At 30.1% G+C, this 15,384-nt stretch overlaps 5 protein-coding genes across 5 annotated transcripts; 1 reads left to right on the forward strand and 4 right to left on the reverse strand.

The window, feature by feature from the left end:
* Positions 1-581: 581 nt before the first annotated feature.
* Positions 582-995, reverse strand: CWC21 (U2-type spliceosomal complex subunit CWC21; the record flags this gene model as incomplete). Its single annotated transcript, XM_011273177.1, has 1 exon — positions 582-995. One exon carries the CDS (start codon positions 993-995, stop codon positions 582-584), a length of 414 nt encoding a protein of 137 aa, XP_011271479.1.
* A 4,129-nt stretch (positions 996-5,124) lies between these two features.
* Positions 5,125-6,495, forward strand: BN7_6257 (Zn(II)2Cys6 transcription factor domain-containing protein; the record flags this gene model as incomplete). Its single annotated transcript, XM_011273178.1, has 1 exon — positions 5,125-6,495. The coding sequence occupies one exon, from the start codon at positions 5,125-5,127 to the stop codon at positions 6,493-6,495; it is 1,371 nt and encodes a 456-aa protein (XP_011271480.1).
* A 2,686-nt stretch (positions 6,496-9,181) lies between these two features.
* Positions 9,182-10,432, reverse strand: BN7_6258 (uncharacterized protein; the record flags this gene model as incomplete). Its single annotated transcript, XM_011273179.1, has 1 exon — positions 9,182-10,432. The coding sequence occupies one exon, from the start codon at positions 10,430-10,432 to the stop codon at positions 9,182-9,184; it is 1,251 nt and encodes a 416-aa protein (XP_011271481.1).
* Positions 10,433-10,837: 405 nt separating this feature from the next.
* BN7_6259 (uncharacterized protein) lies at positions 10,838-12,814 on the reverse strand (the record flags this gene model as incomplete). Its single annotated transcript, XM_011273180.1, has 1 exon — positions 10,838-12,814. The coding sequence occupies one exon, from the start codon at positions 12,812-12,814 to the stop codon at positions 10,838-10,840; it is 1,977 nt and encodes a 658-aa protein (XP_011271482.1).
* Positions 12,815-13,042: 228 nt separating this feature from the next.
* Positions 13,043-13,867, reverse strand: RFA2 (Rfa2p; the record flags this gene model as incomplete). The annotated part of the gene is made up of 2 exons (XM_011273181.1): positions 13,043-13,788; positions 13,861-13,867. The coding sequence occupies 2 exons, from the start codon at positions 13,865-13,867 to the stop codon at positions 13,043-13,045; spliced, it is 753 nt and encodes a 250-aa protein (XP_011271483.1).
* Between the last annotated feature and the right edge of the window lie 1,517 nt (positions 13,868-15,384).

Below are 15,384 nucleotides of genomic sequence, written 5' to 3' on the forward strand. Positions count from 1 at the left end.
TGAAAATTTTTTTAATTAATAAAAAATTTGATGAAAATATTTGGTTTTATAATGATCCAAGAATGTTTATTTGGGATTTAGAAAATTTAAAAATTGAAAATACAAAAATAATGGTTAATAAAAATATTTTCAATTAATTTTTCACATATTACCATTTCCCTTCATTTTATTTTTGATGTTTTTATAATAATCAAAATGGCTCCTCAATCCTCAATTTCAACCTATCCAATACTACCAACATCTAGTTTCTGGCAAGCTAATCATCATTTATATTCCATTATAATAATATTAAATCAATCAATACAATCAAATGACAATAATGAAACACAAAAACACTATTTTTGCTTCATATTTAATGCTCTTAATGACAATTTTTACAGCTTCTTGCATGATCTTAAGTTTATTTGCCGGTAAAATAATCTGTTTGATCATTTAATTCATGTGATTTATATTCAAATTCATATTCATATTCATATTCATACCCATTATTCATATTTATTTTCTTGCTAATTATAGATTATAAACGATTTTGCATCATCATTATATGGATTGAATTGAATCATTGTAGTTATTTTATTACTTCAATAATCAACTTCTTTTGCTTTTGGTTTCTTATCTTCTTTTTCTCTTATACTTCTTGATTTATAACCTTTCTTAACATTAATTTCTTTAATTAATTTATCTTTAAATTCTTTACATTTTATATCAATTTCATCATCATTTAAATCCAATTCTTCATCATCTTCTAATTTATCTCTATATTCACTAACTTTTAAATCAATCTCTTTTCTTTTCTGTTCATGATTTACAATCTCTTTATCTTTAATATTTATAAATTGATCTCTTTTTAAATTATCTTGTTTATTTTTTTGTCTTTTAGCATAACTACTTAATTCATTATGATTTTTACCAACAGCAAATGAATTATTTTTTTGAATAAAACCATTTGTACCTGATCCTCTAGCAGTTGATAATCCAATACCGTTATATGACATGATTAACTAAGATTAAATTAAAAAAAACTTTTTAAATAAGATACAAATCCGTTTATACATAATCATCAGTATTTAATTTTTGTTTTCTCAAATTCCGGTAATTCAAGCCAATTTTCACGCGAAATTCGTCAACTCGGTCGGATTTCTCAAAAAGGATATCAAAATTTCATTACTTACGCATTTCAATTTTCCGATGATTGAAGCATCACAAAAGATCTTACATATGTACATTTTTTACGTATCTAACGTATGCTCCAAAATTTGGTTGAAAGTTAGCGATGATTCTTGATGATTCATGGGTTTGATGTTTGATGTTTGATATAAATTTGATGGCCTGGTATGTTGTTGTTGTACTATCTTCATATAAGAGTAGTATTAGATTCTTTTTGATCAAATTGAAGTTGGAACAGCTACAAATTTTAAGTATGAACTTTGGGTTCTGGAGCATGTAGTATAGTACTTGAAATCTGGAGTAGTTGGACATTTTTTGACCAGTATTGAACCATGGTCCGTTATCCATTATATATAGTAGACCAAAAGCTGCCTAAAGGCTTAAAGTATATCGTGTTAAATTTTAACCATAATTACGGACCATCAAGTAAAAAGTTTATCGTCTTTCATGAAAAGCACATCTGATGATTTTAGATGCTGTTTTAACCTCAATGCATTCGTAAAATAGAGTCTAATATAGTTGGTGATGTAGCGCTATAATTGATTACTGGTCTATTGGTGTTCCTTGTATCGATTCCACAATATCAATTAAAGATCATGATCAGTAAATTTGAAGCTTATATATCATTGAACCAATTTAAAAAAAGTCTGGACTCTGAACTGAATTTCCCAAGCTCCTTCTCGGTATGGATTTAAATTAATCAACCTGTTCTTGTTTTATTTTGTATAAGTATTATAATTCATGTACCTCGATGAGTTGAGGGTTGAGGGCTTTGATATGCATACGTATTGATTATTACTAGGATAATCTTCATCGTCTAAAACGTAGCGTTAGGTTCCTAAACAGCTAAAGTCGGCCGTCTCTACATAAGTTATAACTTGAGCTAGAATAGATCAAGGAAATCAAATAAGCAGGTTTATTTGAGTTGAACAAATAGTACTGTTAATTATATGAAATTTGAGTCTGGGCTCTGTATTAAGTGAACTTTCGAGCTGTTAAATTCACTTGTATCTTGCATTATAGATGATATAAACGTAATAGTATTAGCATGAAAAATTTCCCTTTAGAATGATGATCCATGGACCATGACACTTCAACAGTTGTCTGGATGTCGCTGTGTCAAGTATGGAGTCTAGAGTCTGGACCAGCTAGCGTGGCTAGCTTGGTGATATTTATCGTATCATAATTGTGTATCAAATGGTATAGTGATTTGACCGATTACGTGACGTTAGCCTTAATCAACATTAATTGACATTTCTTTTAAGATTTTAGTGTGAATTGAATATGATGAATCTAGCGTAAGGTACCATACCTGAAACTATAATTTTAGCTTGTTGATATCATCATTGAAGCATTACAATTATAACACAATTAACATACTAAAAACCGGTCATATTGTAGTTTCTTTTCTTGTTATATAATTAAATTAATAAATCAATATTAGTTAAGTTCTTTATAATCAACATATTCAACATATTCATAGATATATAGTACTATCTTATTAGCAATATAGCAACCATATTATAGAGTAAAGATAAGATGTTACTTCCATATCTATATGAATTATTGGTTCAATTTCATGAGTAATGATGCTTTTCAAATCTTTAAATTCCAAAATTTAACCTTGGTTTCAATTGAGATCTCAGTACTGTTCAATTCAAACCTTGTCTATCAAAATTTTTTCCAGCTTAATTTGTACTGTGCGTATTTCAGAAAATCTCACCAAATTTTGGGGAGTCCTCCCTAACTCTAGGCTCAAATTAGTGGGTTAAAATTTAAAAGAACGCAGCTGGAAAGAAGCAGCTGAAGAACTTTCCCCCTTTAATCAGAAAGCCTTACCTACTATACACTACCTATTTATCTCACCCACTCTAGTATTTGTATATCTTTAGTACACAATGCTCAATAGGTAAATCACTACAGTATGTCTATTTTATCGCTTGGGAAGGATTAGGATTTGAAACTATCCGCTCACCTTCTATATAAACACTCAAGTATCGTGGTATCGTGGTATCGTAATCGGCTCGATGACTTCGAAACTATGATAGTCAGGACTCAGCGTATATTATATGTACATAAAAACGTTTTAATGATCAATTAACTTTTTGTAATGATCGGGATTCCTGATCTAAAGGCGATGATGATATTTAAATTATTGTTGATCATCCTTTTTTCAATAATCTTAAAGCATAAATATATGATACCTCAAGAGGATGATTTTTGAGATAACTCCCGGCATAAGTAATAGTGAGGTCACCTAATGAGCCTGAGACCCTCATCAATGTTTATGCCATATCTCATTGTCTATAAGATGACCTACCCTTATAACTTCTTGTGGTATACTTTAGATCAGTTTTCATGATTTTTAAAACCATGAATCATGATCCATATATATCAGATCAAGTTGTTTATACTTTATTTATCTTTCCTCGTATTGTAATGTACAACATGTATAACGTACTGTTCGAAAATTAACTTTCAACTTTCAAGTCAAATGCGAAATTTAAAATTTTCGACTACTTTTGAGTTCTTGACACATAATTTTGGACCAGTATAAACACCGAGTGATGGAGGCCATAACTAAATCGTGCATATAGCAAGCTACCACTATGACCATTGCTGATTTAGCAAATCTGATTTCACCATTCAATTTGTAGAGTTCATCTTCACATATAATGAGGTACCTATGATTGATTTAAAGCTTCCTTAAACTTATTAAAAATTCACATTTTACTCTTCATATCTGGTTAAAGTCGCTTTCTTCATGTTGTCTTTAACCGATTCCGAGTGTCCCTTACCGCATTGGGGGGATGATTTTTTCTTCACGTACATATTGAAATTCCCAACCTGCTTAAAACAACTTCAAACAGCTTGTCACAATTTAAAAAATATTTATTTTTCATTGTATTTTGTATCAATTAATGCTATGAACAGCTAGTTCTTAGCGATTTCTGAGTGTTTATAATCATCAATTATGATGCGTTTTACAAGGGAATTTCGGCATTGAATCAGAATTGCTAGTGTATTTTACCCTCATACATTTTTTGTCCCAGCTTTACGACCCTTGTGAGAGCCAATATAAAATATTAAGTGCGTGTATTGTTTGACCCACTTTGAGATTCCTGAATTCTGATCCCTCGCAGGTAATTTGTGATGGTCTGCAAGGACACAAAATGGGCACAGTGTACATTGTAAATTGTACATACACACATAAGTGTAAAAATTTAATTGTGTGGTGCACGTATAGGCCATCTAGTATAAATAAATGGAGCGATTCCGATTTTGACTCTCTATCACACATTTTATTACTGAAGAACTATTTGGATCTTTAAAGAACTTATCTACACAGCATACAATTGCCTGGTCATATTGTATCTATAATGTACAATCAACTCTGTACAACTTCACTGTGAATTAGATATTTAATCAATTGGTTTCCCAGTGCTGAAGTTTACAAATTATTATATTTTCAAAGAGGTTTAAGTGTGAGATTAGCTTAACCGCCATCAAAAACACTTAGATATATCAACAAAAACAATTGAATATTACCAATTACAACTTAGAAAAGGTTTTATTTCAACTCTATTATCCATACAACACATTCCATTTATTATATTTATTCATTCAAAAGGTTCAAAAAGACAAAAAGTTCCATCTGATCAGCTAACTTTCCACTTCAATTTGGCTGCCAAGCTGTGCTATATTATCTGAATTTATATTACAATACAAAAGTTATAGGAACAAATACAAGAGGTTTAAAGTTATTTCATCTTATAGGTGTGCTCAATTTCTCCTAATTTGTTCATAAGTATTAGTTTGCCACCCATCAATTTTCAAGTTTTTCAAGTTATACAAAAAAGTAAACTCGATAGACTAATATTTCCAATTGCCATTTGGCTTTATTATTAAGCCTTTATAGTTGTTGTGCTGTTTTTTTTTTTTATTTGAAATAAGATTATGGTCACATCCAAACCAGGAATCAAGTTAAGATCAAGAAATGGTTGTTTAACATGTCGTGATCGTCACATCAAATGTGATGAAAATTTACCAGTTTGTAACAATTGTAAAAAATCAAACAAAACATGTAAAAGAGGTTCAAGATTGAATTTTTTGAAGAGTACAGTTTATGATCCAAAAATTCCAACTAATTATGAAACTTTTAAGATTGTTGATCAATCATTTACAATACATAAATTTTATAAATTCAACAAATTTCATAATTTTACAAACTGGTTCAAATATCATTCACTTGAAGAATTATTTGAAAGTGATGAAGAATTTGAAAGAAGTTTAGATTTTATAAATGATCAATTGAACAAGAATCAATTAAGATTGGTTTCCATAGTGGAATTAATAAATGAAAGTTTCAATATTAAAAAATTCTTAAACAAGTTGTTGGTGATTCAATTACCATCAATTGATCATTCATTATTCACATTTGTTTCATTACAGAGGACATTATTATTACAATCTTTCAATATGGAATTAGAATTCAGTGAACCAAAATCAATTGAAAAATTAACTGTTAAGGATTTCCAAAAATATTGTAATTTTTTGGATACTCTGGAGTTAAAGTCTGAAAGATTTGAAACACATTATAATATATTATTAAATTCATTAAATTTAGCTATGAAATTGAAAAAAATTAATGTTTTCGAAGGTGATTCACAAAATGATGTTTTTTTGAATAAACTTAATATGATTACAACAAATGAACATCTACAAAATTTTGATAATTTGATGTATTGTTTTGAAATTTGGTTATTAGATTTAAACAATTCAATTTATACCAATACTGCACCATATTTCAGTGTTATTTATGATGATCGTGTTGAGTTTTTATTAAGCAAGATTTTACATTTGAATTTGTTTAATGATTTGAATTATTTCTTGATTAAAGTTTTAACAACAATATTAAAGTTGAATAATGTTTATAATGAATCATCAACTCATCTTTCTCAAAATTATGAATTATTTTTATTAATAAAAGATTTGAAAAATTTTGAAAATAATCATTTCTTATCAATGTGTTTCCCAAAGATTCAAGATAACCAATTAAAATTTGCAAATTTGAAAACAAGAAAATTCCATATTTGGTATAATTTTACAATTGTTTACATTTTAACCAAATTTCACGTTTCTTCAGAAATGAGGAAAATGTTATTTACAGATACAGTACTATTTACATTTTGGGATTCATTTGAAGCAAATCCATTCAAAAGATTATCATTTTTAATAACCAATTATGATTATGATAATGATCCATTTATGAAATTTTTGAAGAATTATCAAATCTTTGATAGTGATGAACTATTAATTGATGTTTAATCTTGACACTTTATAATTTATTCAAAAGATCAAATTTCCATATCAGACAATTCAAACAACAATTTTTATATGATCAGAAAGTCTTCACATGGTTGTTATTATTACACATATATCACATAACTAAGGTTTCAAGTTAGGGTTAACTTGTATTTTTTTCAGACTACAATTTATTTTTTATTTTTTTGATTGTTATTACTATTATTATTATTTGAGGGCAGGGAAAGTTGTAATATCGTTTTAATGAAAAATATTTGATTTACCAATTATTTTTGTTTTGTTTGTTTTATTTCTTGATTTTAAAAAAGAATTCATAATGTTTGATTTAAAATGAACGGTCAGAGCTAATAAATGTTTTTTTTCTTTCATGTGTTTGTTTTTCAGTGGGTAAAGTTAGTTGTATGTTGATATATAAATTATAATGAATTATTGCAAATTGTTTTATTTCACGAATATATAAGTTTTATGGTGTGTACATAGATTCCAAATATTATGAATGTTTATTTAAATTGAAGTTGGCTTTGTAAGAGGTCTTCGATTGTCTTCGATGTGCTTTGGGTACCATATAGTAAAGATCTGATCAAAATATAACTCAATCACAATATCACAATATCACAACTTATTTAACAAGTTGATTTGGGTTGAATTGGTAATTTGTGCACTAACCGAGTGGCTTTGTGATATTTTTCTTCTGGTGCAGAGTTACGTTATCATCATGATCATGAAAAATTAAAAAATTATCAAACTCTTAACTGTTTGATTCGCTATAAATATGTGGAAAGTTTAAAGTTAAATCATTAAGTCTAAGATATCTAAATCTATCGACTAACACTACCTATGTTCACATGAGTTATGTTGAATTTTAGCTCAAATTGGCCTAATTACGTAGTCATACATTAATTTCAGCTTGTGAGGTACACCAAAGTTAAAACCGGCAAAATATAAGCAATCATGAAGTCAAAACAATGCATTTAATGGATCGATTTAGCGCTATTGTTTCTGAATACTGAAATGTTCATTTGCATTAGATTAATAACTTGTAAGGATGTATAGAAATCAAAGAATATACTAGAATTCACATTGTAACGTTGCTTTTTAAATTAATTTCGTTATATCAGATTTATGATAACTTTTAATATACAGCCCTTTTCGAATCCCATTTACACATACAATATGCACAATAAAGAGCTATGCCACCTATTATACGTTGGTCACTTTATGTCTTGTAATTAGTTGTAATATATGCTGTTCAATTATTAGCTTGTTAAAATGACGTTGTCGAACTTGAAAAAATCTCAGGGGTATCAACCTGTACTTCATAAAACATATGTCAATTTCATTCTATTGTTGAGTGAAAACTGTATACATTATGCAGCTTGCTCCTTTTATTCCCGATTAATATGTTCAAATCTAGGAAAAAACATTTTGGGTGATGATACTTTTAACCATTAATTATAGATCAACATGTTTATAAGATTAATTAATTAATACTATATTTATGATCCATAAAAGATAAAACGAACTATCGAATAACTAGCGCTATATTGGACAAATTTTGTCTTTTACAGTTCAAGATTTTTAGCTTACATAATCTAGGTGCTCATATTTAATTAACGTTAAAGTATTAGCTTAAAGGCTCAAATCTTCTCATAATTGAAGTACAAAACCTGATTTAAAGACCTAAAATCCTGTAGAATATATAAATCATCAAAAAAAAGCTTTTTTCTATGTTTTGAATTTTTAAGAATTTTAAAACTTGTAATTTCAAATCAAAAATAAAATTATTATGATCGATAAAAATTCTGAATTTTATAAATTAATATTAAAAAAATTTTTTTTTTGTACAAGCGCTATATCGACAAACAATTTGACATACAGTTTATTTAATGCAAATTAACTATGATATAGCCAATAATTATTAGTTTTTACAAGTGAATCATATAATTAAAGAGATTTTAAGATTTAAGTGGCCCAACCAGAGTGAGAAAGCGAGGAAATGGGCAAAATTTACATAATATATAAAATGGTTTCGTGGTCTAGTAGGTTATGGCATCTGCTTAACACGCAGAACGTCCCCAGTTCGATCCTGGGCGAAATCATATTTTTGCCAATTCAGCACAAAACTCGCTTTTTTTTTGAAATATTTAGCTTAATATTAGAAAAATTTTATTTGATAGTATTAGTTTTACAATAAGTGGTAATTTCCTTTTTTGAAGTCTCTTAAGCTATACTAAAACCTTGCTTTTAATGCTTCACTGAGGCTCTAATATGAAGTATTGATGCAAAAACCATAATAAAGTATTAGCTCCGAATCTGTATATGGCCTTTGAAAGATCAAACTTATAAGTTATAACCCAGCTAGAAATTTCAAAGCTACAATACAGATTTACCGTGATAGGAATAGCTAAATATTATATGTCATTTGCGTGTATTAATATTATTAGTTATTCATTATTCGTTATATGCTCATTTCAGCATTTCTATAATCTATATTCTATTATTTTATGATGTATATGGTGTATTGCATTTTTTTTCTGGTACTCTTTATTGATTTCATAAATTCAATATAGTAAGAATCAAATAGTAGATTCTTCAATTGTTGTTAGCATAATGTAACATGCATGATTTTGAATAAACGATTTGAATTCACTTTGAGCTATAAGAAATGGATCTCAGTATGGGAAAGTGATCAGATCTTTAATGTCTTTGAATGATGATATGATGACAAAGATGGTCTTCTTCCTTGATGTGTTGGTGTTGTTCTTATGGTGGATGATATGAGTCTAGGGAAATGTAATTCTGATATATGAATATCTAATCTTGGGTTTGTGTATGTATTGAGTTCAAAAGTTAACAATTGAGGCGATAAAACATTCTGTAAAATGAACTTATTTTCACAAAATGATTCAGGATTATTTAACGTAATATTCAAGCTTTTGAGTGAATCAGCCTTCATGTTTGAAATAGTTCCTATTTTGCAACGTGAGATCTCCAAGCTTTCACAAAACGGTATGATCAAAGAATCAATTGTGGAAATTTTAGAGTCTGCAAGTTTGACATTTTTGGAATTGAAAGACAATGACTTAATTTTAATATTTGAACAATGATTTATTTCAAAATTTTCAAGTGTTGATGTGAAAGGAAAGTTTTGAATCAGAGATTCTCCAACCAAACCATGAAAGTTGGAAATAATAATTTCATTTGGTAAGTTTCCCACAGATTTTATCATATTTGCTATTTTAGAAGCAAATTCAGTATTGTTGAAGTCGTAAGCACCTGATGGACCACCAGAAAATTTCAAAGTCTTTAAGTTTGGACACATCTTGATAATATCACTTAAATTTTTGGTATAGTTCATGGACCATTCAAGTTCAGTAACATTTGGAAATTGAAAAATAGCTGGATCAATATCAAAGCACGGGAGTCTTGTAATAGCTTTTAAACAGGGTACATTGATTGATTTTATATGATTTATTGGTACCTCTGTTGACACAAACGAGTTAACTAAGTTGTACCATTCAATGAGATCTTCAATAATCAAATATGTAGATTCATGTTCCAGTTTTATTAAGTCAATAATATGGCGGTTAACCTCATTATAATTTAAATCAAAACATTCTTGATGATCATTTGGCGTGTTTTCAACAAGCAATGTTCCTCTGAAAGATTTAATTTTTTCACTAACACCAACTTTTGAACCTTCTTTAAATGGAAGTGCCTCACCTAATGACAAGAAAAAGCGATCAGGTAGCTCATATTTGTGACGATTGTTAGGGTGTGTAATGATAAGCAACTCTTTTTCAGTTATGAAGTATCTAAAGCCTTCTATTTGCCAAAGCCTGATCAAATCTAATGGATGACATTCTTTCAAGATCTTCTCAATAACGAGATCTGGGAGATCAAGCAAGCTTGTAGATATCAAAGCACCAGCTGTTACCATTTTGTTTTGGTGATGATGTGAACGATAAGGATGTTCCTGAATTAAAAAAAGAATCAGATGTTTATATAATAAATATACTTATCTTTAAAAATTTCTTTGTTGGACGGATAAACTATTTCTTTTTCTTTCTGTGTCCGAACAAAGCACCCTGATTGTTAGGCAAGTTTTTCCGTTTTGGAAATCTATATGAATTCAATAGACAGCGTACCAAGTTCCAAGTTTCAACTAACTCGTGGTGTAATGAAGGAAACTGATTACTACACAATTAGGTCTACGGCGAGGTATATTGTGATACTATAGTACAAGCAACAGATTTCAATATTCAAGAATTGTAATTTAAAAAGGATTGTTGTACAATGTATAGTATTGTTCCTTTAAAATCCGAATTAGTATCAATTCGAATCTTCAAAGTAACGTTTCAAAAGGCGGAATGTCTTCATAATATTGTCCAAAGTCAGGAAGGTAGTGAACTGGATCAAAGCCGGAATCTGGCGTGGGTTCATTATACCTGGTGAAATCTTTGAAAACCTTCAGATTTGGAAGCTGGTTCTGATCCATAACAAGTTCTTTTATGAAATTATTTGCAGATAGATCTATTTCTGTAATCAAGTCACTCGGTTCAATATGAAGATCATTTAATTTTCCAATAGTGAGCTTTCTCAGCTGGGGATAATCTTTAGTACTAAAAGAGTTCACAATATAACTACTCAAAATCTCCAGCTCTACCAAGCTAGGCGCCTTCACTTCCACAAATCTGACTTCACCCTCACTTTCTATAGATAACGATTCAAGACTCTCAAAGTTACATTTTGATACATCAAAAGGAGTATTTGAGTTTGAAAGTGTTTTTATATCTAGCTTTTTTAAAAATCTATAACGGATTCCTTGGATTGAAGATAAAGCAGCGTTATTAATAAGTGATAAGTTCAATATACTAATGAAATCAATTGGCAATATGGAGATGTCACTGAAATTGGGTATATTTTCAAGTACAAGCGTCTGAAGGCGAGATGAATTTAGTAAAAGAACCTCGTTTTTTTGCTTTAGTTCCTGTCCATAAATGATCAGTTCATTCAATCTAGGAAATTGAGTTAATCTTGAAATTTTGTGAGGTCCGTTGGATTTTTCGTTTTGTATAACTAGCGTGGTGAGGCTCTGAAAAGATAGACCATCAATCAAGTGCAAACAGTTTCCAAGCGTTAAAGCATTCAAATTGTTTAAAAAATTGAATGTTTTGATGAGTGCATTGTTGTGGTGTCCTTCATATTCATCAGAGAAACCAATTGTAGCGGCTTGTAATAAAGGGAAATGAAATTTGGATATTCTGAGGTCCATTTTGGAGTTTAGCATATCGAAATCGAACTCCCTAAGTCTTGGTGCGATTATATCCATGAATATAAATTTATTCCAATTGTCTATTCTTAAACTCAAGCTTTGAAGTAAAGGAACTCTTAAATGTGATATTTCATTTATAATAGAACGTTCGACTAATAATGTTTTGAGCTTAGGCATGGATAAGCGTTTCATGGAAGACAAAACTGAGTCCAAAATATGAATTCTTTTAATATTTGGCAATGACAAATCTAAAATTGAAAAACTGCGAGTTCTTGCGGTTTCAAAGCATCCATTGATTTCTAGATATTCCAGTTTACTTGAATATGGTAGGTGATACTCCAATGTATGACCAACAGTCGAGGGCATAATGTGAGACATTGTGAAGTTTCTCGGTAACTCAATATCAACAAAAAAATCCATAAGTTCAATCTTTCCTGAAAATTCCAGTGACTCCACTCTAGGAAACATACTTCTTGTAGCTTCAATATTCAAATCATTTGAGTTTGTGCCATTTACTTTAACTTTTTTCACATTAGGGAATTGAAAAACATCTTTATTCATTTTAAAAGTAGGTAGTCTAAAATTTTCAATACAAGGAACAGATATGGATCTAATATGATGGTTATTGTAGTTGTGATCTTCTAGAAAACTAGCAGTCTCATGCCATCTATCGAATCGATTAAGGATTAGATGAGTTGGATAATGTCCCTTAGCAAGTATTCCAAAATCGACTTGAGCCAATGTGCTTTCTCCAGCACCCAATTCGAGCAGCAAAACACCATTGAAACCATGAAGTATATTATCCTTATTGACAGCTTTCTCAGTACAGAAAAATCTCTTCGGTAAATTGTATTTTGATTGAGGTAAACTATTATTTGTAACTATAAGCAATATGTCACTGGTAATTAAATATCTCAATTCAGGAATAGAATGCCAAATTTGAACTATTTCTAATGGATGTGTATGCAGCAAAATATGATGAACAACCTCAACGGGCAATTGAAAGATATTTATTGGCATATTGAATCTACTGACAGGAAAATACATGCGACCTTCACTCTTCACTAGATGTTTCACTTTCAATGCAGGTGGGAGTTGACACAATTATTTTCTCAAAATTGTACCCACGAACATGAAAATCACGTACGTATGTAGAAAACGTGAAAACTAAATACCTCAGCGTGCTATGTAGTAGGCTGATAAAAGAATTTTATAGTTAAGAAATTTAGTAAACTACTTTGAAATACATAGAAACAATTGATATACATTAACTAATTAAACTGCTAAGAAACCATTTTCATCATAACCTGCGTAAATTTTGGCATCTTCTGTTAATTTACCACAATGTAGGATAACATCATCAACCAATAAGTTCAAGTTTTGAGCAATCAGCTGAACTGGAACACCTTCAGGCATTGATGGTGTATTCTCACTAATATATTCATGGATTCTATCAGCAGTTGATAATCCACCAGTTTCTGAAGCTGATGGTCCACTAACAAACAATCCATTTGTAGATCCTTGGGCACCTGAATCTGACTTGATAGTACCTTGTGCTTTCAAATGTGAATCAATTGCACTTAAATGGTGATATAAAACCTCATTATAATCTGTTATTTCACGGAATGTTGTATGCTGTATATTCTTCTTACCACCAAATTCTTTAACGGATCCTGTAACGTAAACATATTTACCGTCTCTTATGAATGTATTAGCATCTTCTTGTGCATTATCATCAACCCATTTACGTAGTTCGATTGAACCTGTACCATCTTCAATTTGTACTTGTAAGTTTGATGTATTATCTGTAACTTTACGAATAACACCAACGAATGATACCAGATTTAGTTCTAGATTATGGACAACAAATTCACCATCTTGTATAATTGGTTTACTATCGTTAATTTGCTTGATTGTAACAGGTGTAAGACTGTTTTTGGTTTGAGTTCTAGTACCTTGAGATCCACCACCGGTTGAATCAAATCCTCCAGATGTATTATAATCACCTCCGTTGTAGTCACCTCCGTATGGTTGATAAGCTTATATAGAGTTAGTAGTTGTTTCAAAGAGACAAGATAGAATATATCACATACTAGCCATTTTATTACTAGTAGTTTATCCTTAGTAGATAGTTTATATAGACGTTGAAATAGTGGCAAGTTTATTAAAAAAACACATCAAAAAAGCGTGTTTGAGTTTCGCGTCGCACGGTTTGTACACTCCATCAATACAATTCTCGCGCCGGCCATTTTAATTTTAGTTATTTAACAATAACCATGCATTGAATTTGAGGGAGTATGGACTACTAATGGTGCTATCACAGTGAGTTATACTGCTAGTATCCTGGTTTTTGAAATATACGTTATTTTGGATGTGTTTAAAACGCAAATATAGTGGGGGAAATGAACATGATCAACTTTTGTTATGCATTAGAATATGAAAATTTATACTGTTTCGAAGATTTTGAATTTTTGGGCCATACAGCTTTGAGTATAAATAATCTGTTGTTCTATTTCAACCTATATACAAGTATGTTATCTCATTTTGAGTGTAGGGATGTAATTATATCTCAAGGTACACAATTTTGCAACATTTTTCTAAGCATCTACATCATTTTTATTCAACTTTTTTTTGTCACCAGGAAGATAATGTGGTTCATCACTAGATGGGTTCTCTTCTTTCGCAGGAGCATCTTTTGCATGGTGTCCTATGAGACCTTTGAGTTTTTCTGGTATTTCATCGAAAACTAAATCATTTGTACTTGAAGAAACAGATTCACCTTTAGCTTTCAAAATATCCTCTATTGTGATGTTGTTATCTGAGAAGATCTAGTATTTACTTGTTAGTAATGTACTTCAATGGACAAACACTATTTGAAAAATATACATACTTTTAGATGATCAGCAATTAAATGTCTATTTTGACAACCTGGACAAGTTATTAAAACGGTACCCGATGTATAAGCTTGTTTTGAAATAGCATGACTTGATCTTGTGTTACATTTTTTACAAGTCATAGCAAGCATTAGTTGAGGTTGGTCAACTTTTAATTGTGCAGAATTTCCATGATTGTGATTGTGATTGCAATTATCAGAATGATATCTGACACTAGATCTTGTGGTTTGGTTTATCAAAGAAGGCGAAATTCTTGTGCGGGACAATGACAAAACAGCTGGTCTTCTTAAAGCAGATAGTGATTGTGTTAATGATCTTCTGAACATGTTGATATATGTATGGTTACCAAGCTTTCCAAAGTTACAAAAGATAGAAGTTAAAATTATTGATGGCGATATGAATTTTTTTTTCGGATTTGAGTTGTAGTAGTGTCCATAAAGAAGCTTTCGGACTTTTAAAGAACAACTGTTTTCAAGCAGACATATGTGAATTCAGGTGAACCTTGAAACCTGAAAAAAACGTTTCCCAGCAAGATCTATTCCGCTGGTTTAAAATGAGCTAAATAATTTTTCAATATATTTGATCGTTAAGCTTATACAGTCAAAAAAAAAAGCAAATTTTGAGCTAAATTGGCAAAAATATGATTTCGCCCAGGATCGAACTGGGGACGTTCTGCGTGTTAAGCAGATGCCATAACCTACTAGACCACGAAACCATTTTATG

The sequence above is a fragment of the Wickerhamomyces ciferrii genome, contig 00260 (genome assembly GCF_000313485.1).
Source record: "Wickerhamomyces ciferrii WGS project CAIF00000000 data, strain NRRL Y-1031 F-60-10, contig 00260, whole genome shotgun sequence".
NCBI classification, from domain to species: Eukaryota; Fungi; Ascomycota; class Saccharomycetes; order Phaffomycetales; family Wickerhamomycetaceae; genus Hansenula; species Hansenula ciferrii.